Source organism: Scaptodrosophila lebanonensis, unplaced genomic scaffold (genome assembly GCF_003285725.1).
Source record: "Scaptodrosophila lebanonensis strain 11010-0011.00,11010-0021.00 unplaced genomic scaffold, SlebRS2 tig00000043-arrow-pilon, whole genome shotgun sequence".
NCBI classification, from domain to species: domain Eukaryota; kingdom Metazoa; phylum Arthropoda; class Insecta; order Diptera; family Drosophilidae; genus Scaptodrosophila; species Scaptodrosophila lebanonensis.
Genome location: NW_022060545.1, coordinates 10,106,248 through 10,128,666, shown reverse-complemented (window position 1 = coordinate 10,128,666; position 22,419 = coordinate 10,106,248). Strand labels below are relative to the sequence as shown.

At 39.8% G+C, this 22,419-nt stretch overlaps 1 protein-coding gene across 1 annotated transcript in view; it reads left to right on the top strand.

Moving 5' to 3' along the window:
• The window catches only part of LOC115622449 (titin), a 78,845-nt gene that overhangs the window by 43,942 nt on the left and 12,484 nt on the right, over nt 1–22,419 (top strand). The window contains exons 23-25 of the mRNA XM_030516391.1: nt 1,212–12,791; nt 13,064–13,288; nt 13,849–22,074. Of these exons, the coding sequence (XP_030372251.1) occupies nt 1,212–12,791; nt 13,064–13,288; nt 13,849–22,074 (20,031 nt within the window). The remainder of the gene's footprint in view (nt 1–1,211; nt 12,792–13,063; nt 13,289–13,848; nt 22,075–22,419) is intronic.

Genomic DNA, 22,419 nt, shown 5'->3' with positions numbered 1-22,419 from the left:
CAAGCCAGCTGAAACAGTAGTCACAGTGGAAGAGGGTCCAGTTGAAGAAGAAGAACCAGAAGAAGTTAAAGAACTTCCAGAAGAAGTTCGTGTTGTCGAAACTATTTCTGAAGATGGAAAGCCCAAGAAGAAGAAGATCCGCACGCGTGTCATTAAAAAGGTCAAGGGTGACAAACAAGAGGTTACCAAGATCGAAACTGTGGAAGAGGATGACAAGCCAACTGAAACAGTAGTCACAGTGGAAGAGGGTCCAGTTGAAGAAGAAAAACCAGAAGAAGTTAAGGAACTGCCCGAAGAAGTTCGTGTTGTCGAAACTGTATCTGAAGATGGAATTCCTAAGAAAAAGAAGATCCGCACACGTGTCATTAAGAAGGTCAAGGGTGACAAACAAGAGGTTACCAAGATCGAAACTGTGGAAGAGGATGACAAGCCAACTGAAACAGTAGTCACAGTGGAAGAGGGTCCAGTTGAAGAGGAACAACCAGAAGAAGTTAAGGAACTGCCCGAAGAAGTTCATGTTGTCGAAACTGTATCTGAAGATGGAAAGCCCAAGAAAAAGAAGATCCGCACACGTGTCATTAAGAAGGTCAAGGGTGACAAACAAGAGGTTACCAAGATCGAAACTGTGGAAGAGGATGACAAGCCAGCTGAAACAGTAGTCACAGTGGAAGAGGGTCCAGTTGAAGAAGAACAACTAGAAGAAGTTAAAGAACTGCCCGAAGAAGTTCGTGTTGTCGAAACTGTATCTGAAGATGGAAAGCCCAAGAAGAAGAAGATCCGCACACGTGTCATTAAGAAGGTCAAGGGTGGCAAACATGAGGTTACCAAGATCGAAACTGTGGAGGAGGATGACAAGCCAACTGAAACAGTAGTCACAGTGGAAGAGGGTCCAGTTGAAGAGGAACAACCAGAAAAAGTTAAGGAACTACCCGAAGAAGTTCGTGTTGTCGAAACTGTATCTGAAGATGGAAAGCCCAAGAAGAAGAAGATCCGCACGCGTGTCATTAAGAAGGTCAAAGGTGACAAACAAGAGGTTACCAAGATTGAAACTGTGGAAGAGGATGACAAGCCAACTGAAACAGTAGTCACAGTGGAAGAGGGTCCAGTTGAAGAGGAACAACTAGAAGAAGTTAAGGAACTGCCCGAAGAAGTTCGTGTGGTCGAAACTGTATCTGAAGATGGAACTCCCAAGAAGAAGAAGATCCGCACAGGTGTCATTAAGAAGGTCAAGGGTGACAAACAAGAGGTTACCAAGATCGAAACTGTGGAAGAGGATGACAAGCCAGCTGAAACAGTAGTCACAGTGGAAGAGGGTCCAGTTGAAGAAGAAGAACCAGAAGAAGTTAAAGAACTTCCAGAAGAAGTTCGTGTTGTCGAAACTATTTCTGAAGATGGAAAGCCCAAGAAGAAGAAGATCCGCACGCGTGTCATTAAAAAGGTCAAGGGTGACAAACAAGAGGTTACCAAGATCGAAACTGTGGAAGAGGATGACAAGCCAACTGAAACAGTAGTCACAGTGGAAGAGGGTCCAGTTGAAGAAGAAAAACCAGAAGAAGTTAAGGAGCTTCCTGAAGAAGTTCGTGTGGTCGAAACTGTATCTGAAGATGGAACTCCCAAGAAGAAGAAGATCCGCACACGTGTCATTAAGAAGGTCAAGGGTGACAAACAAGAGGTTACCAAGATCGAAACTGTGGAAGAGGATGACAAGCCAGCTGAAACAGTAGTCACAGTGGAAGAGGGTCCAGTTGAAGAAGAACAACCAGAAGAAGTTAAAGAACTTCCAGAAGAAGTTCGTGTTGTCGAAACTATTTCTGAAGATGGAAAGCCCAAGAAGAAGAAGATCCGCACGCGTGTCATTAAAAAGGTCAAGGGTGACAAACAAGAGGTTACCAAGATCGAAACTGTGGAAGAGGATGACAAGCCAACTGAAACAGTAGTCACAGTGGAAGAGGGTCCAGTTGAAGAAGAAAAACCAGAAGAAGTTAAGGAGCTTCCTGAAGAAGTTCGTGTTGTCGAAACTATTTCTCAAGATGGAAAGCCCAAGAAAAAGAAGATCCGCACGCGTGTCATCAAAAAGGTCAAGGGTGACAAACAAGAGGTTACCAAGATCGAAACTGTGGAAGAGGATGACAAGCCAACTGAAACAGTAGTCACAGTGGAAGAGGGTCCAGTTGAAGAGGAACAACCAGAAGAAGTTAAAGAACTGCCCGAAGAAGTTCGTGTTGTCGAAACTGTATCTGAAGATGGAAAGCCCAAGAAGAAGAAGATCCGCACGCGTGTCATTAAGAAGGTCAAGGGTGGCAAACAAGAGGTTACCAAGATTGAAACTGTGGAAGAGGATGACAAGCCAACTGAAACAGTAGTCACAGTGGAAGAGGGTCCAGTTGAAGAGGAACAACCAGAAGAAGTTAAAGAACTGCCCGAAGAAGTTCGTGTTGTCGAAACTGTATCTGAAGATGGAAAGCCCAAGAAAAAGAAGATCCGCACGCGTGTCATCAAAAAGGTCAAGGGTGACAAACAAGAGGTTACCAAGATCGAAACTGTGGAGGAGGATGATAAGCCAACTGAAACAGTAGTCACAGTGGAAGAAGGTCCAGTTGAAGAAGAACAACCAGAAGAAGTTAAAGAACTGCCCGAAGAAGTTCGTGTTGTCGAAACTGTATCTGAAGATGGTAAGCCCAAGAAGAAGAAGATCCGCACACGTGTCATTAAAAAGGTTAAGGGTGACAAACAAGAGGTTACCAAGATCGAAACTGTGGAAGAGGATGACAAGCCAACTGAAACAGTAGTCACAGTAGAAGAGGGTCCAGTCGAAGAAGAAAAACCAGAAGAAGTTAAGGAGCTTCCTGAAGAAGTTCGTGTTGTCGAAACTGTATCTGAAGATGGATTGCCCAAGAAAAAGAAGATCCGCACGCGTGTCATTAAGAAGGTCAAGGGTGACAAACAAGAGGTTACCAAAATCGAAACTGTGGAGGAGGATGATAAGCCAACTGAAACAGTAGTCACAGTGGAAGAAGGTCCAGTTGAAGAAGAACAATTAGAAGAAGTTAAGGAACTGCCCGAAGAAGTTCGTGTTGTCGAAACTGTATCTGAAGATGGAAAGCCCAAGAAGAAGAAGATCCGCACGCGTGTCATTAAAAAGGTCAAGGGTGACAAACAAGAGGTTACCAAGATCGAAACTGTGGAAGAGGATGACAAGCCAACTGAAACAGTAGTCACAGTGGAAGAGGGTCCAGTTGAAGAGGAGCAACCAGAAGAAGTTAAAGAACTGCCCGAAGAAGTTCGTGTTGTCGAAACTGTATCTGAAGATGGAAAGCCCAAGAAGAAGAAGATCCGCACGCGTGTCATTAAGAAGGTCAAGGGTGACAAACAAGAGGTTACCAAGATTGAAACTGTGGAAGAGGATGACAAGCCAACTGAAACAGTAGTCACAGTGGAAGAGGGTCCAGTTGAAGAAGAACAACCAGAAGAAGTTAAAGAACTGCCCGAAGAAGTTCGTGTTGTCGAAACTGTATCTGAAGATGGTAAGCCCAAGAAGAAGAAGATCCGCACACGTGTCATTAAAAAGGTTAAGGGTGACAAACAAGAGGTTACCAAGATCGAAACTGTGGAAGAGGATGACAAGCCAACTGAAACAGTAGTCACAGTAGAAGAGGGTCCAGTCGAAGAAGAAAAACCAGAAGAAGTTAAGGAGCTTCCTGAAGAAGTTCGTGTTGTCGAAACTGTATCTGAAGATGGAAAGCCCAAGAAAAAGAAGATCCGCAAGCGTGTCATTAAGAAGGTCAAGGGTGACAAACAAGAGGTTACCAAAATCGAAACTGTGGAGGAGGATGACAAGCCAACTGAAACAGTAGTCACAGTGGAAGAGGGTCCAGTTGAAGAAGAACAACCAGAAGAAGTTAAAGAACTGCCCGAAGAAGTTCGTGTTGTCGAAACTGTATCTGAAGATGGAAAGCCCAAGAAAAAGAAGATCCGCACACGTGTCATCAAAAAGGTCAAGGGTGACAAACAAGAGGTTACCAAGATCGAAACTGTGGAAGAGGATGACAAGCCAACTGAAACAGTAGTCACAGTGGAAGAGGGTCCAGTTGAAGAGGAACAACCAGAAGAAGTTAAAGAACTGCCCGAAGAAGTTCGTGTTGTCGAAACTGTATCTGAAGATGGAAAGCCCAAGAAGAAGAAGATCCGCACGCGTGTCATTAAGAAGGTCAAGGGTGACAAACAAGAGGTTACCAAGATTGAAACTGTGGAAGAGGATGACAAGCCAACTGAAACAGTAGTCACAGTGGAAGAGGGTCCAGTTGAAGAGGAACACCCAGAAGAAGTTAAGGAACTTCCCGAAGAAGTTCGTGTTGTCGAAACTGTATCTGAAGATGGAAAGCCCAAGAAGAAGAAGATCCGCACGCGTGTCATTAAGAAGGTCAAGGGTGACAAACAAGAGGTTACCAAGATCGAAACTGTGGAAGAGGATGACAAGCCAACTGAAACAGTAGTCACAGTAGAAGAGGGTCCAGTCGAAGAAGAAAAACCAGAAGAAGTTAAGGAGCTTCCTGAAGAAGTTCGTGTTGTCGAAACTGTATCTGAAGATGGAAAGCCCAAGAAAAAGAAGATCCGCACACGTGTCATTAAGAAGGTCAAGGGTGACAAACAAGAGGTTACCAAGATTGAAACTGTGGAAGAGGATGACAAGCCAACTGAAACAGTAGTCACAGTGGAAGAGGGTCCAGTTGAAGAGGAACAACCAGAAGAAGTTAAGGAACTACCCGAAGAAGTTTGTGTGGTCGAAACTGTATCTGAAGATGGAAAGCCCAAAAAGAAGAAGATTCGCACACGTGTCATTAAGAAGGTCAAGGGTGACAAACAAGAGGTTACCAAGATCGAAACTGTGGAGGAGGATGACAAGCCAGCTGAAACAGTAGTCACAGTGGAAGAGGGTCCAGTTGAAGAAGAAGAAGTTAAGGAACTGCCCGAAGAAGTTCGTGTGGTCGAAACTGTATCTGAAGATGGAAAGCCCAAGAAGAAGAAGATCCGCACGCGTGTCATTAAGAAGGTCAAGGGTGACAAACAAGAGGTTACCAAGATTGAAACTGTGGAAGAGGATGACAAGCCAACTGAAACAGTAGTCACAGTGGAAGAGGGTCCAGTTGAAGAGGAACAACCAGAAGAAGTTAAAGAACTGCCCGAAGAAGTTCGTGTTGTCGAAACTGTATCTGAAGATGGAAAGCCCAAGAAGAAGAAGATCCGCACGCGTGTCATTAAGAAGGTCAAGGGTGACAAACAAGAGGTTACCAAGATCGAAACTGTGGAAGAGGATGACAAGCCAACTGAAACAGTAGTCACAGTAGAAGAGGGTCCAGTCGAAGAAGAAAAACCAGAAGAAGTTAAGGAGCTTCCTGAAGAAGTTCGTGTTGTCGAAACTGTATCTGAAGATGGAAAGCCCAAGAAAAAGAAGATCCGCACACGTGTCATTAAGAAGGTCAAGGGTGACAAACAAGAGGTTACCAAGATTGAAACTGTGGAAGAGGATGACAAGCCAACTGAAACAGTAGTCACAGTGGAAGAGGGTCCAGTTGAAGAGGAACAACCAGAAGAAGTTAAGGAACTACCCGAAGAAGTTCGTGTGGTCGAAACTGTATCTGAAGATGGAAAGCCCAAAAAGAAGAAGATTCGCACACGTGTCATTAAGAAGGTCAAGGGTGACAAACAAGAGGTTACCAAGATCGAAACTGTGGAGGAGGATGACAAGCCAGCTGAAACAGTAGTCACAGTGGAAGAGGGTCCAGTTGAAGAAGAAGAAGAAGTTAAGGAACTGCCCGAAGAAGTTCGTGTGGTCGAAACTGTATCTGAAGATGGAAAGCCGAAAAAGAAGAAGATTCGCACACGTGTCATTAAGAAGGTCAAGGGTGACAAACAAGAGGTTACCAAGATCGAAACTGTGGAGGAGGATGACAAGCCAGCTGAAACAGTAGTCACAGTGGAAGAGGGTCCAGTTGAAGAAGAACAACCAGAAGAAGTTAAAGAACTGCCCGAAGAAGTTCGTGTTGTCGAAACTGTATCTGAAGATGGAACTCCTAAGAAAAAGAAGATCAAGAGTGACAAACAAGAGGTTACCAAGATCGAAACTGTGGAGGAGGATGACAAGCCAACTGAAACAGTAGTCACAGTGGAAGAGGGTCCAGTTGAAGAAGAACAACCAGAAGAAGTTAAAGAACTGCCCGAAGAAGTTCGTGTTGTCGAAACTGTATCTGACGATGGAACTCCTAAGAAAAAGAAGATCCGCACACGTGTCATTAAGAAGGTCAAGGGTGGCAAACAAGAGGTTACCAAGATCGAAACTGTGGAGGAGGATGACAAGCCAGCTGAAACAGTAGTCACAGTGGAAGAGGGTCCAGTTGAAGAAGAACAACCAGAAGAAGTTAAAGAACTTCCCGAAGAAGTTCGTGTTGTCGAAACTGTATCTGAAGATGGAACTCCCAAGAAGAAGAAGATCCGCACACGTGTCATTAAGAAGGTCAAGGGTGACAAACAAGAGGTTACCAAGATCGAAACTGTGGAAGAGGATGATAAGCCTACAGAAACAGTAGTCACAGTGGAAGAGGGTCCAGTTGAAGAAGAACAACCAGAAGAAGTTAAAGAACTGCCCGAAGAAGTTCGTGTTGTCGAAACTGTATCTGAAGATGGAACTCCCAAGAAGAAGAAGATCCGCACACGTGTCATTAAGAAGGTCAAGGGTGACAAACAAGAGGTTACCAAGATCGAAACTGTGGAGGAGGATGACAAGCCAACTGAAACAGTCGTCACAGTGGAAGAGGGTCCAGTTGAAGAAGAACAACCAGAAGAAGTTAAAGAACTTCCCGAAGAAGTTAAAGAACTTCCCGAAGAAGTTCGTGTGGTCGAAACTGTATCTGAAGATGGAACTCCCAAGAAAAAGAAGATCCGCACGCGTGTCATTAAAAAGGTCAAGGGTGACAAACAAGAGGTTACCAAGATCGAAACTGTGGAGGAGAATGACAAGCCAACTGAAACAGTAGTCACAGTGGAAGAGGGTCCAGTTGAAGAAGAACAACCAGAAGAAGTTAAAGAACTTCCCGAAGAAGTTCGTGTTGTCGAAACTGTATCTGACGATGGAACTCCCAAAAAGAAGAAGATCCGCACACGTGTCATTAAGAAGGTCAAGGGTGACAAACAAGAGGTTACCAAGATCGAAACTGTGGAAGAGGATGATAAGCCTACTGAAACAGTAGTCACAGTGGAAGAGGGTCCAGTTGAAGAAGAACAACCAGAAGAAGTTAAGGAACTGCCCGAAGAAGTTCGTGTTGTCGAAACTGTATCTGAAGATGGAACCCCCAAGAAGAAGAAGATCCGAACACGTGTCATTAAGAAGGTCAAGGGTGACAAACAAGAGGTTACCAAGATCGAAACTGTGGAGGAGGATGACAAGCCAACTGAAACAGTAGTCACAGTGGAAGAGGGTCCAGTTGAAGAAGAACAACCAGAAGAAGTTAAAGAACTGCCCGAAGAAGTTCGTGTTGTCGAAACTGTATCTGAAGATGGAAAGCCCAAGAAAAAGAAGATCCGCACACGTGTCATTAAGAAGGTCAAGGGTGACAAACAAGAGGTTACCAAGATCGAAACTGTGGAAGAGGAGGACAAGCCAGCTGAAACAGTAGTCACAATGGAAGAGGGTCCAGTTGAAGAAGAACAACCAGAAGAAGTTAAAGAACTGCCCGAAGAAATTCGTGTGGTCGAAACTGTATCTGAAGATGGAACTCCTAAGAAAAAGAAAATCCGCACACGTGTAATTAAGAAGGTCAAGGATGACAAACAAGAGGTTACCAAGATCGAAACTGTGGAGGAGGATGACAAACCAGCTGAAACAGTAGTCACAGTGGAAGAGGGTCCACTTGAAGAAGAACAACCAGAAGAAGTTAAGGAACTTCCCGAAGAAGTTCGTGTTGTCGAAACTGTATCTGAAGATGGAACTCCCAAGAAGAAGAAGATCCGCACACGTATAATTAAGAAGGTCAAGGGTGACAAACAAGAGGTTACCAAGATCGAAACTGTGGAGGAAGATGACAAGCCAGCTGAAACAGTAGTCACAGTGGAAGAGGGTCCAGTTGAAGAAGAACAACAAGAGGAAGTTAAGGAACTGCCCGAAGAAGTTCGTGTTGTCGAAACTGTATCTGAAGATGGAACTCCCAAGAAAAAGAAGATCCGAACACGTGTAATTAAGAAGGTCAAGGGTGACAAACAAGAGGTTACCAAGATCGAAACTGTGGAGGAGGATGATAAGCCAACTGAAACAGTAGTCACAGTGGAAGAGGGTCCAGTTGAAGAAGAACAATTAGAAGCAGTTAAGGAACTTCCCGAAGAAGTTCGTGTTGTCGAAACTGTATCTGAAGATGGAAAGCCCATGAAGAAGAAGTTCCGCACACGAGTCATTAAAAAGATCAAGGGTGACAAACAAGAGGTTACCAAGATCGAAACAGTGGAGGAGGATGACAAGCCAACTGAAACAGTGGTCACAGTGGAAGAGGGTCCAGTTGAAGAGGAACAACCAGAAGAAGTAAAGGAACTGCCCGAAGAAGTTCGTGTTGTCGAAACTGTATCTGAAGATGGAACTCCCAAGAAAAAGAAGATCCGAACACGTGTAATTAAGAAGGTCAAGGGTGACAAACAAGAGGTTACCAAGATCGAAACTGTAGAGGAGGATGATAAGCCAACTGAAACAGTAGTCACAGTGGAAGAGGGTCCAGTTGAAGAAGAACAATTAGAAGCAGTTAAGGAACTTCCCGAAGAAGTTCGTGTTGTCGAAACTGTATCTGAAGATGGAACTCCTAAGAAAAAGAAGATCCGCACACGTGTAATTAAAAAGGTCAAGGGTGACAAACAAGAGGTTACCAAGATCGAAACTGTGGAGGAAGATGACAAGCCAACTGAAACAATAGTCACAGTGGAAGAGGGTCCAGTTGAAGAAAAACAACCAGAAGAAGTTAAAGAACTTCCCGAAGAAGTTCGTGTTGTCGAAATTGTATCTGAAGATGGAATTCCCAAGAAGAAGAAGATCCGCACACGTGTCATTAAGAAGGTCAAGGGTGACAAACAAGAGGTTACCAAGATCGAAACTGTGGAGGAGGATGACAAGCCAACTGAAACAGTAGTCACAGTGGAAGAGGGTCCAGTTGAAGAAGAACAACCAGAAGAAGTTAAAGAACTGCCCGAAGAAGTTCGTGTTGTCGAAACTATTTCTGAAGATGGAAAGCCCAAGAAGAAGAAGATCCGCACGCGTGTCATTAAAAAGGTCAAGGGTGACAAACAAGAAGTTACCAAGATCGAAACTGTGGAGGAGGATGATAAGCCAACTGAAACAGTAGTCACAGTGGAAGAGGGTCCAGTTGAAGAAGAACAATTAGAAGCAGTTAAGGAACTTCCCGAAGAAGTTCGTGTTGTCGAAACTATATCTGAAGATGGAAAGCCCATGAAGAAAAAGATCCGCACACGTGTAATTAAGAAGGTCAAGGGTGACAAACAAGAGGTTACCAAGATCGAAACTGTGGAGGAGGATGACAAGCCAGCTGAAACAGTAGTCACAGTGGAAGAGGGTCCAGTTGAAGAAGAACACCCAGAAGAAGTTAAGGAACTTCCCGAAGAAGTTCGTGTTGTCGAAACTGTATCTGAAGATGGAACCCCCAAGAAGAAGAAGATCCGCACACGTGTCATTAAGAAGGTCAAGGGTGACAAACAAGAGGTTACCAAGATCGAAACTGTGGAGGAGGACGACAAGCCAGCTGAAACAGTAGTCACAGTGGAAGAGGGTCCAGTTGAAGAAGAACAACCAGAAGAAGTTAAGGAACTGCCCGAAGAAGTTCGTGTGGTCGAAACTGTATCTGAAGATGGAACTCCTAAGAAAAAGAAGATCCGCACACGTGTCATTAAGAAGGTCAAGGGTGACAAACAAGAGGTTACCAAGATCGAAACTGTGGAGGAGGATGACAAGCCAACTGAAACAGTAGTCACAGTGGAAGAGGGTCCAGTTGAAGAAGAACACCCAGAAGAAGTTAAGGAACTTCCCGAAGAAGTTCGTGTTGTCGAAACTGTATCTGAAGATGGAACTCCTAAGAAGAAGAAGATCCGCACACGTGTAATTAAGAAGGTCAAGGGTGACAAACAAGAGGTTACCAAGATCGAAACTGTGGAGGAGGACGACAAGCCAGCTGAAACAGTAGTCACAGTGGAAGAGGGTCCAGTTGAAGAAGAACAACCAGAAGAAGTTAAAGAACTGCCCGAAGAAGTTCGTGTGGTCGAAACTGTATCTGAAGATGGAAAGCCCATGAAGAAGAAGATCCGAACACGAGTCATTAAAAAGATCAAGGGTGACAAACAAGAGGTTACCAAGATCGAAACTGTGGAGGAGGATGACAAGCCAACTGAAACAGTCGTCACAGTGGAAGAGGGTCCAGTTGAAGAAGAACAACCAGAAGAAGTTAAAGAACTGCCCGAAGAAGTTCGTGTTGTCGAAACTGTATCTGAAGATGGAACTCCCAAGAAAAAGAAGATCCGCACACGTGTCATTAAGAAGGTCAAGGGTGACAAACAAGAGGTTACCAAGATCGAAACTGTGGAGGAGGATGATAAGCCAACTGAAACAGTCGTCACAGTGGAAGAGGGTCCAGTTGAAGAAGAACAACCAGAAGAAGTTAAAGAACTTCCCGAAGAAGTTCGTGTGGTCGAAACTGTATCTGAAGATGGAACTCCCAAGAAAAAGAAGATCCGCACACGTGTCATTAAAAAGGTCAAGGGTGACAAACAAGAGGTTACCAAGATCGAAACTGTGGAGGAGGATGACAAGCCAACTGAAACAGTAGTCACAGTGGAAGAGGGTCCAGTTGAAGAAGAACAACCAGAAGAAGTTAAGGAACTGCCCGAAGAAGTTCGTGTTGTCGAAACTGTATCTGAAGATGGAACTCCCAAGAAGAAGAAGATCCGCACACGTGTCATTAAGAAGGTCAAGGGTGACAAACAAGAGGTTACCAAGATCGAAACTGTGGAGGAGGATGACAAGCCAACTGAAACAGTCGTCACAGTGGAAGAGGGTCCAGTTGAAGAAGAACAACCAGAAGAAGTTAAAGAACTTCCCGAAGAAGTTAAAGAACTTCCCGAAGAAGTTAAAGAACTTCCCGAAGAAGTTCGTGTGGTCGAAACTGTATCTGAAGATGGAACTCCCAAGAAAAAGAAGATCCGCACGCGTGTCATTAAAAAGGTCAAGGGTGACAAACAAGAGGTTACCAAGATCGAAACTGTGGAAGAGGATGACAAGCCAACTGAAACAGTAGTCACAGTGGAAGAGGGTCCAGTTGAAGAAGAACAACCAGAAGAAGTTAAAGAACTGCCCGAAGAAGTTCGTGTTGTCGAAACTGTATCTGAAGATGGAAAGCCCAAGAAAAAGAAGATCCGCACGCGTGTCATTAAAAAGGTCAAGGGTGACAAACAAGAGGTTACCAAGATCGAAACTGTGGAAGAGGATGACAAGCCAACTGAAACAGTAGTCACAGTGGAAGAGGGTCCAGTTGAAGAAGAAAAACCAGAAGAAGTTAAAGAACTGCCCGAAGAAGTTCGTGTTGTCGAAACTGTATCTGAAGATGGAACTCCTAAGAAAAAGAAGATCCGCACACGTGTCATTAAGAAGGTCAAGGGTGACAAACAAGAAGTTACCAAGATCGAAACTGTGGAGGAGGATGACAAAGAACCGGTTGTGACTGTGACTGTGGATAATTCCGATATTAAAAGCGCTTTCGGTAAATTAAAGAAAAGGGTCATTGTAAGGAAACCTGAGGAGGATGAGTCTATAGTGGAACTACCTGAACGAAAGTCTGTTATAATTTCTGAGAAAGAAGATGGAACCCCGACAAAGACTGTAATTAAAACTAAAATAATTAAAAAGGTTCGTGGACCGAATATGGAAGTTACTAAGGTTCAAACTGTTGAGGAATATGAAAAGGAACCAATAACAACAGTTACAGTGGAGAAATTTGAAGCACCTTTTCCAGAACTTCCTGAAGAGAAGGTTTCAGAAGTTGTGGTCTTGCCAGATGAAATTGTCGACATAAAAACGATTGATTGTGATGGAAAACAAAAACAAAGAACAACGAAGAAACGAATTATAAAGAAACCAAAGAACGATGAGAAAGAGGAAGTAACAGAAATTGAAATAGTGGAAGAAGATGATACAGAACCAACTTATTCCGTGACTGTTAAGGAGTTGCCCATTACGACACATGCATTTACTGACACCCCTAATACGATTGAATTGCCTGCTCAAATATCTGAACTTGAAGTTACATCACCGGATGGAAAATCAAAGAAAAAGACTATTAAAACTCGATCATTTAAGAAGAATCTTGATGAAAAACTTGATGAAGTGACAACCGTTCACGTTATAGAAGAGGATGATAAGGAGCCATTAACCAGTGTGCAATTCGAAATAGTCCCAGTCGACGAACTGTCAACAACTCCAATACCCATCGAAGAGCTGCCTGAAGAAATAACTTTCACCGAAGAAATCGACGACAGCAAAAAACCTAGGAAAAAGACAACAAAAACCCGAACATTTAAAAAGCAGGGTCCAAAAGAAGATGAATATTATCAAATTCAAACTGTTGAGGAAGAAGGCAAAGAATCATATTCGCTCATACGAGTTGTTAGTGATGAAAACATAGCTGACATTATTGACATTAGTAAGCTTGACGATGAAAATGTTTCCAAACACACACAAAAGCCACACAAACAGAAGGGTAAGAACACAAATCACCACACTAATCATACAAATTATTATATAAACAAAATATTTAAGTATACGCCTAACTTTGAAGCATAGTACATCCTAGAAACTTTTATTATTGCCTACACATTTGCTTATAGTAAAAAAAATACAGAAAACAAATGGGTGAAAAATGAGATTATGTTAAGAAGGCATTGAGGTTTTTAAATACTTTTCCAATGTAGATGCTAATAAATTTTTTCCCATAATTTTACAATAACCACAACACGAAACCAACAAACACAGTGGAGAAACCAAAGAAAGAACACACTGAAACGGAACACCCAGTTTACATTACAACATTCAAATCCGTACAAAATGAAGACGGCGAGACAACCATAGAGACTGAAAATAAAAAAGTTTCTAAAGAGGAAGGACTCGTTATTGAGGAAGTTCTCAGTGATAATGATTCCATTAAAGAAGACACTATACATTCAAACGTTGAAATTGTTGAAGTCAACGAACCCACAGGTGATTTTTTTCAAATGCTTTTATACAATAATATATATAAACATACATATACTATACACGCACACTTTTTTATACGGTTAGTGTAAGTGATATAGAACCGTGCAGACAGAGCAACCGTAAATTAATTTAAATATTTAAAAAGTTACACAAAATTGCCTTTTCATTTATAGTAACTTAAACTGAAATCAAAATGTTCAACAGACTATAGTATATCAGAGTAGTTTAAAGTTAACTAACAGAATCATATGATTACACCCATATACATTCTTTGTATCCATAAATATACAATTTTTTAATAATTACTAACTATGTTTTCTGACACACACACACACATATATGTATGTATGTATGTATATGTACGTTTTTTGAAGCTCAAAAAGAGCCAATACGTACACCGTAAAAAGAGATATTGACAAAATATCTTATTAAATTTGCAACCAATATAAGCACATAGCTTTACGCAAAGTATATGTGTTTTAAAGCATTATATAAAATGCAAATATAATCATAACAAATTAGTTTAGTGCTAACACAAAAACACATAATTTTTTCTTAAACAGACCAATACAACAAAGAGTACACAATCATTGAACCTGATGATGTGAGCGCGGACAAAATACAGACATCGGTTAAAGACAAAAAACACAAACGTAAAAAGACTCCATCTGAACAGATCGACGATACGGTAATTGAATTAGAAATAGAAGAAAGCGACGTTTTAGAAGCACCAATAGACAAGAGTATAAAAACACGTCAGCCTAAAAAAGCTGATAAAAAAGAATTGGTCGAGACATTAGACATAGACGACGTTGAGGAGAGCAGTACAGTTGAAAAGAAACCAACGGAGAAAAAAGAAAAGCCTAAGAAAAAGAAAGTCATTAAGTCAAAGCACGATGAATTGGATGAATATATTCAATTTTTAATACACCAAGAAATTCCAAAGACGGTTTTACAAGACTACAAGCGGTCAGACATGCCCATGCCACAAAAAGCCCGCCGCGATTCCTCTATAAAACCAATCAAGCTAACTCCAATGAAAATTGAAAAAATGGAAGCCAAGAAACCAAAGATGGTGGAAATTACGTCTGTTGTAGAGCATCCGCAAATTTTGAAATTGAAAACGCCTAAGCAGCGACCGAAAGAGGATATAAAGAAAAAAGAAGAAGCTGCTTTTAAAAATAAAAAACTAAAGAGTTGGATCAATTTCATACCATTTGCACCGTATTGCTTCCCATATACAGTTACTGAGATAACAACACATCAAGGTAATGGAGAGCTTTCACGCAACATAGAAGAAGCTGAAGAGGTATTGAAAAAGAAACCAAGGAAATTTAAGCACATTAAGAAAGAGAAAGGCGATTTGGAATCACCGGACCTAGAACCGTTTGACGATGAAAAAATCTTATTACAGGATGAGGAAAAACCGACGACTAAATATAAACGGGCTGAGAAAAAGCCAAAGGAAACTACCACAGAGATCAAAAAATTAAAAATTGGCAAGGGTAAAGTTCCTGAAAGTGTTGATGTAGTTGAAGAGGTACAGTTGAAGCCTGTTACATTCAGTAGCGAAGATGAAGGTGTAGATGATCAAGCAATAGAACCAAAATCAGAAAAAAGTGTTAAGAAAAAGAAAATTAAAAAACCAAAAGTAGTTGATTCAAATATTTCCTTTGAATCATTTGAACTCGATGATGTAGAAACCAAACCGGAAGAGCTAGATGATTTTAGTGTGGGGGAAGTACCTGAAGAGAATTTACCTTCTGACAAGCCACGATACAAAAGAAAGAAAAAATTAGCTCCTTCACCAGATACTAATGAATATGATATAGTACCAGGAAAGCCCGCAGAGTCAGATGATTTACCAGAGGATACCATTAATTTGAAAAAGAAACAAGGAGATCTTCCTGATGAAGAAGATGATAAATTAAAATTAAAACCGTTCCATAAATTTGAGTTAGTTGAACTTGAACCTGAAATTATTTATGAAGAAAAACCTGATGAAAGTGGCGTTCCTAAAAAAGAAGTGAAAAAGAAGAGAAAACTCAAACTTAAAACTCCAGTGGAAGAGAATACAATTGATATCTTAGAAGTTTCGGGAGATGACGACGAAAACAAAGTCTACGAGGTAACAATAAGTAGCTCTGAAATTCCTGAAAATAATAAACCAAGTAATATTTTGAAGAAGAAAAAGAAAGTTAAAATACTTAAAAAACATGAATTGGACGAATTTATTGCTGATATGCGGGAGCAACCGAATGAGAAATTCTATGAAACAAGTATTGAAGATTTCTATGAAGTTAAATTAACTGAGCTGGAGCCAGAGATAGTACATTTGGAGAAAACCAATGATGAAGGTGATTCTGTAGCTCAGATAGTCAAAAAGCGTAAAATACTACATAAGAAGGGCCATGCTGAAGAAGTCCTGGAGGTTATTGAAACAGTTCCTTCTGAGGGCGAGGAGCCATTGTATGAAGTAACGATTGTGTCTAGTGAAACATTAGAAAAAGAAAACTTACCAAATGCTCCTGAGAAACCCAAGAGGAAATCTAAAAAAATGAAAAAGGATGAATTAGACGACTATATACAAAAGCTTATAAATGCAGAGATAACAAAAACAGAATTAGAAAAATACGAAAAAATAGACGTTGATGGTAAGCCAAAAAAACCAAAGAAGAAACAAACAAAACCTAAAAAATCTTCTGTCGATGAAGGCGAATCTTTAGAAGTTGGAATCACAGAACATGAGCCAGAAAAGAAACCCAAGGTTAAAAAGCCCAAATTAAAACCAATTACTAAAGAGGACGAAGTAACTGAAACGGAGAACATACCGGAACCCGATGAGTTTTTAGTTAAAACAACTGAAGAAGAACCGGTTGTGAACAAAGTACAACCCAAGGAAGATGAACAAATCACACCCGAATTGGATGAAATAATTGCGGATGTAAGTGAAATATTACCTTTACTTGTCGTGGATGATGTTACTGAAAAATCTCCTGAGCTAGTCGAAGACATTTTGACTATAGAAAAAACATTAAAGAAACAACGTAAGCTAAAAGCAAAAAGAGGATCCAAGCAGTATGAAATTCAAATAGTAGAAACTCAAAAGCCTAACATGGAGGAGGAAGCAGAGGTAACAATTATAACAACGGACCTAATAGAAGATACAACTGAACCAGAAAATATTGTAAAAGCCGATAAAGTGAAGAAAATAGTAAAGAAAGTGAAAAAGGACAAACTCAAGGACTACATTATAAGCATTGTTGAAGAAACGCCTATTGAGTATGATTCTCAATTAATCGAAAGTTTATCTCCAGTTCCTGTTGAATACGTTTCAAAAGATGACGAAATCTTATCATTCAGAACTACAGTTATTGACGATATTTCTGACATAACTGTACAAGATGAAAACGTTGTGGAGACTATACCCACCTTGACAGAAGATAAAAAGAAGAAACCTATTAAACAGAAGAAAATTAAAGTTGTTGAGCATCAGCCAATAGAGACGGATGAAAATTTAAATAAAACGGAACCTTTAGAAGAAAAAGAAGTAGAATTGGAATCACCAGTTGCTGAAGATTTTACCTTTAAAACCACCGATGAGATTCCTAAAAAGAAACAGAAGTCCAGTAAAAAGCGGAAGGATGACACTATTTCTACTCCCGTTTCAGAATATACAATTCGCATTGAAGAACTAGCACCAGAAACTATATCAGAAAAAGTAACTAACGAAATAGGAGAGGAAGTGGAACGTGTTACGTCTAAGAGAAGAATTAAGAAAAAAGATGGAAACAAGGAGTACATGATCGAGGTTATCGAGACATATGAGGAAAATAAACCGGATTCAGAAGTTGTAGTTATCACTACAGAAGTTTCTCCGGAAAATCAAAAACCTCTTGAAGATTTTAAGCCAAAAGTTGTGAAAAAGAAAAAGCCGAAGACTGAAAACTTCGACAACTATGTTCATGAGTTGATAGAACAGGACCTTCTACAGATAACGCCTGCTGAAAAGGAACCAACTACATTAGATTCCAGTTCCGTTACTGACAAACCGAAAAGATACAAAAAACACCAAAAGAAAACTACTGAGCTTGTTGATGGGGTTCCAACCACCGTATATGAATTCAGAGTACAAGAGTTCGAGCCAGAAGAAGAAGAGTATGAACCATTGCCTACTGATGTTATTAATTCTGAGGAAAAACCTAAGCCGAAAACGAAAGAACGCAAAAAACCGAAGGTAGATAAAACGGAAATACCAGTCACTATTGAAGACATTGGAGAAGTTGTAGAAATCACTGAACAGATTGAGGAAAATGGTATACCAAAGCAGGTTCAAGTGAAAAAACGAAAGATTGCTCGTAAGCAAGGACCAAAGGAACAAGTATTTGAAGTAACTGAGATAACTGAGTTAACATCCGATGAACCTTTTAGCGAAGTTACAATAAGAGAAGTTTCGGAAGAACCTGAAATAGAAGTCCCAGAACTTGTCAAAAAGAAAAAACCAATAAGGAAGCCAACGAAGTTAAAATCTGAAGATGTAAAGAATTATATATTTAACATAATTGAAGAATTTAATGAGCCTACTACGTTTGAAGACGTAACTGATAGGTTAGAAGAACCATTGAAGGAAGATGCAGAGGTGATCGACGACTTTGTCACAGATCTGATTGAAGATTCTGTTGAAAGAAAACCGAAAGACAAAAAGCCAGCGAAAACTAGCAAAAAGCAAAAGAAAGAAAAAATTCGCATAGAGGAGCTTGCACCTGAAACAATTATTGAGGATGCAGTTAATGATCTTGGCGAAGAAGTTAAACAAGTTAAAACTACAAAGAAATTGAGGAAGAAGGAAGGTCCCAGAGAATATATAATTCAAATAACTGAAACATATAAAGAAAACGAACCCGAAGCAGATATAGAATTCACAACAATCGAATTGCCGTCTGAAGAAGATAAAAAGGACGACATCGAACAACCAATTAAAGTTGTGCAAAAGGTGAAAAAGAAGAAACCCGTTAAGGATGATCTGGACAAATACATACAAGAACTAATTGAGCAAGAAATAACAAAAGCTGATCTCGAGCAATATGAACCAACCCTCTTCGAAGGTAAACCAAAGCAGCCAAAGAAAAAAGTTAAAACACATCACAAGAAAACTGTTGAAATAGTGGATGACCTTCCTGTTACCATACATGAGTTTGATGTTGAAGAAATAGAGCCTGAAACATCTGATAAAGAAGAAGAACACGTTTTGTCGGAAGAAATAATGCCTCTTCAGCCAGAGGAACATAACAAATATTTGGTAAACATCACTGATGAAGTTGTAGAAACTACTGATTTAGTTGAACCTTCTTCTGAGGAACAGCCCATCAAGAGAAAGAAACCGAAAAAAGAGAAAAAATTGGAGGAACTACCTTCAACCTTGCATGCAATATCAGAGATTATCGAAACTATTCAAGAACCCACCCAAGAAGGCACTATTGAAAAAACTGTAAAGAAACGTAAAGTCATGCATAAAAAAGGACCTCAAACAAATATATTTGAGATAACGGAAACAACATCCGAGGACCAGCCAATTGCAGAAATTACAGTTGTTGAAATAACAGACTATCAACCAGAAACATCTGAACAATCTTCGCCAGAGAAAAAAATAAAAAGGATTAAAAAACCAAAAGAAATTAAGAAGGACGACATAGAACAGTATGTAATGAACGTAATTGAAGAATTTGTTGAACATGCTGATGTTGACGTCGTTGAAGAAAGCTCTAATGTTAAGGAAGAAGAAATCAAAAAGCCATCTAAGCCTAAAAAACACAAAGTGGTAGTACATGAGGACAACGAATATCAAGAGCCGGAAAGCGAAGACGTAGTCGAACCTATTAAAGAAACGGAAACACTTTCAGGCGAGCCGAAAGAAAGTGAACAATTTACTGTTGATATTAGAGAGGACACTGAAAAACCACAAAAGTCACCCAAATCAAAAAAATTGCCTAAATCCAAAGTATTGCAGAAACCTACGGAAGATGAAAGTGAGGAATTTTTGATAAAGGTGTCATCTTTAGAAGAAATTCCAACAGAAGAGACAGACATTGAAGCAGTTGTAGATATAGAGGAAGTTAGCCCTACTGATGATCTTGAATTCAAAATAGAAGAGATTGAAACAAAAGAAGAAGAAAAAGACATAATAGACGAGAAGGGTGAAAAGGTAAAACAAACAGTAACTAAGCGTAAAATCAAAAAGCAAATTGGACCTAAAGAGGAAATCATAGAAATTATTGAAACTAAAACTGGTGACTCGCCAGAATATGAAATTGTTGTGACCACTGAGGAAGCACCCAAAGTAGATGAAGAAGTTCCAGAGATTTCAAAACCAAAGAAAGTAAAGAAAACTAAAAAGGTACCAAAAGATGACCTTCACGATTATATTCAGAAACTAATTGAACAGGATATACCAAAAACAGAGCTTGAAAAATACGAAAAAATCGACTTGGACGAACCAATAAAAATTAAAAAGAAGAAACCAGTAAAGAAAGTTCGCATTTCTGAAGATCAACCAGATAGTACTCCAGAAGAAGAAATTATAGAAAAGCCGGAAGAGGAAACTCAACCTATTGATAGTGTGGTAGATTCAGAAAAACCTTTAGTTGTTACAGTAAAGGACTTCTTGCCCTCTCCAAAACCAGATGAGCAATTTGTAATAAGTGTGGTAGAAGAAACAATTGAAACGAAGCAACTTCCGGATGATGAAGGCATCATTAAAGAAAAAGTAATAAAAACTAAGAAAATTAAGCAGAAAAAGGGTCCCGAAGAAATCATTCATGAGATTACTGAAGTAATTGATAAGGATTCAAATGAGTCTGAAGTCACTATAGTAACTACTACTCCAACTGAAGAAACCAATGAAGAACAAGTGCCAATAAAACAAAAACGAACCAAAAAGATCAAAAAGAATGAAGTGGAAAGCTTTATAAAAGAAGTTATTGAAGAGCCTACTGCAGATGTTCAAGAACAGCATGACGTCGCTATCGTGGATAAATCACCAAAAAGACAAAACAAGAGAAAACCAAAGACATTAAAAAAGACCGAAGAAGAGGCTTCAGCTGATCAGACTCCAGAAGATTATCAGGCAATTGTAACCGAAAGTGAAACAGAAAATGTACCAATCGAAGAAGACGCCATAACCATCGAAACTGAAACACCATTAGTGGAAGATGAAGAGCATAAAATTGAAATTGTTGAGAAAGTTAAAAAACCGAAAGAAAAGAAAAAACCAGAAAAGGAAAAAGTTAAGATATCCGAAAATGAACCTCAGGAAAATATTCCTAGTGAAGATATGGAAGTAAAACAAACTGAAAGTGATGTATATCAGCCCGACACTGAAGAGTTCACAGTTGATCTTAACCAAGAAGAGCCTAAACCTAAAGTAGAAGTGAAAAAATCTCCAAAGAAAGTCAAACAAAAACCAGATCAAATAACTGAGCCCACATACGAAGTTTCTGTAGAAGAAACTGTCGTGCAACCTGAAGAGCCAAAGCCTTTTGAGATTCAGGTTATTGAAAGTGAAACTAAAGTGGAAGAAAGTAGAGATGACACGGGAGAAGTCCATAAACAAATAACAACAAAACGTAAAATAAAACGTCCCCAGGGTTCATCTGAAAACATTATTGAAATAATTGAAGTAGTAAAGGATGACCAGCCTGATGCCGAAATCACAATTGTCGAGTATGAACCTGAACCCACACAGCCCGATGAAAAACCAAAAGAACCTAAAAAGAAAGTTAAAAAAGTTAAAAAGGATGATATTCATGACTATATTCAAAAACTGATCGATTTGGAAACCCCTAAAACGGAACTTGAAAAATATGAGAAAATTGAGTTCGAGCCAACGCCTAAGGATAAGCCTACATCTAAAGTAATTGACATTTCAGAGGAAACACCTCTGGAAAAACCGAAAAAGAAAAAGGCTCCAAAGGAACAAGAATCGCCAAAAGAAGATGTTCAACAAGAAGAACCAGAAGCAAAAATACAAGTAGTAGAAGAGTATACGCAACCAGAAGTACCCATTGGAGAAGTAGAAGTTGTAGAAGTAAAACCAGAGGAAGTTATAATTCAAGAAACAATATCTGAAGAAGGTAAGCCAGTTAAAGAAAAAACTACTAAGCGAGTTATGAAAAAGAAGGGACCTAAGGAAGAAACTACTTTTGAAATAACAATGATTGAAAGCGACGATAAAGATACAGTGACAGTTATATTAAGTGAAGAGCCAATAACCACACCTATCTCAACAATTGAAACTCAGCCCAAAGAAGCTGAAGACACTAAACCAAAACCTGTTAAGCCAAAGAAATCAACAAAGAAGGTTAAAAAGGAAGATTTGGATGAATATGTCAAAAAACTAATAGAGGAAGAAATACCAAAGGTTGAGCTTGAAAAGTACGAGAAAGTCGATATTCCTCAAAAACCAAAGGAAGAAGCCCCTGAAATTTTACCAGAAGAACTTCCAAAGGACACACCGGAATCAACAAGTATTGACTCAACCAAGCCAAAGAAAATAAAGAAAATAAAAGAAAAGGTAGAAAAACCGGACGAACAACCACAAGACGAACCAACAGTGACTGAGACGGACATTACTGATACTATCGAATCTACACCAATTGCACAAGTCGAGGACACAACCACTGCACATATTACACCAAGCGCACAAGATGATAAACCTACTCAAGATGACACTAGAGAAACAGTTCAAAAAACAGTTAAACATAAGAAAACAAAACCAGACACAGTTGAAACAAGTAAGTTTATAGATGAGAACAAATGGAGCCTAAATATACCGCCGCACACGCTGTGCCTGCACCTTGTCTGTATCTTTCGCCTGTGTTCGTCCCTTCTGAAACCAACGTTGTCTTCCAATTATTGCGCCTTTACCTCTTTACCTCTTTGCCCAATGTTCAGTGCTCACAACTTTGAGTACTTCTGCAGTTTAATTTCTTTTCCATCCAGCCCTAAAACTATTTCTAAAACAAATACCACTTATATATAACACAACTCTTATGCATGCTGTTTTATTAACACATAATTGTTCACTAATATAATTCCTACATAATTTCGAAACATAAATGTTACAAAATTTCTAAACA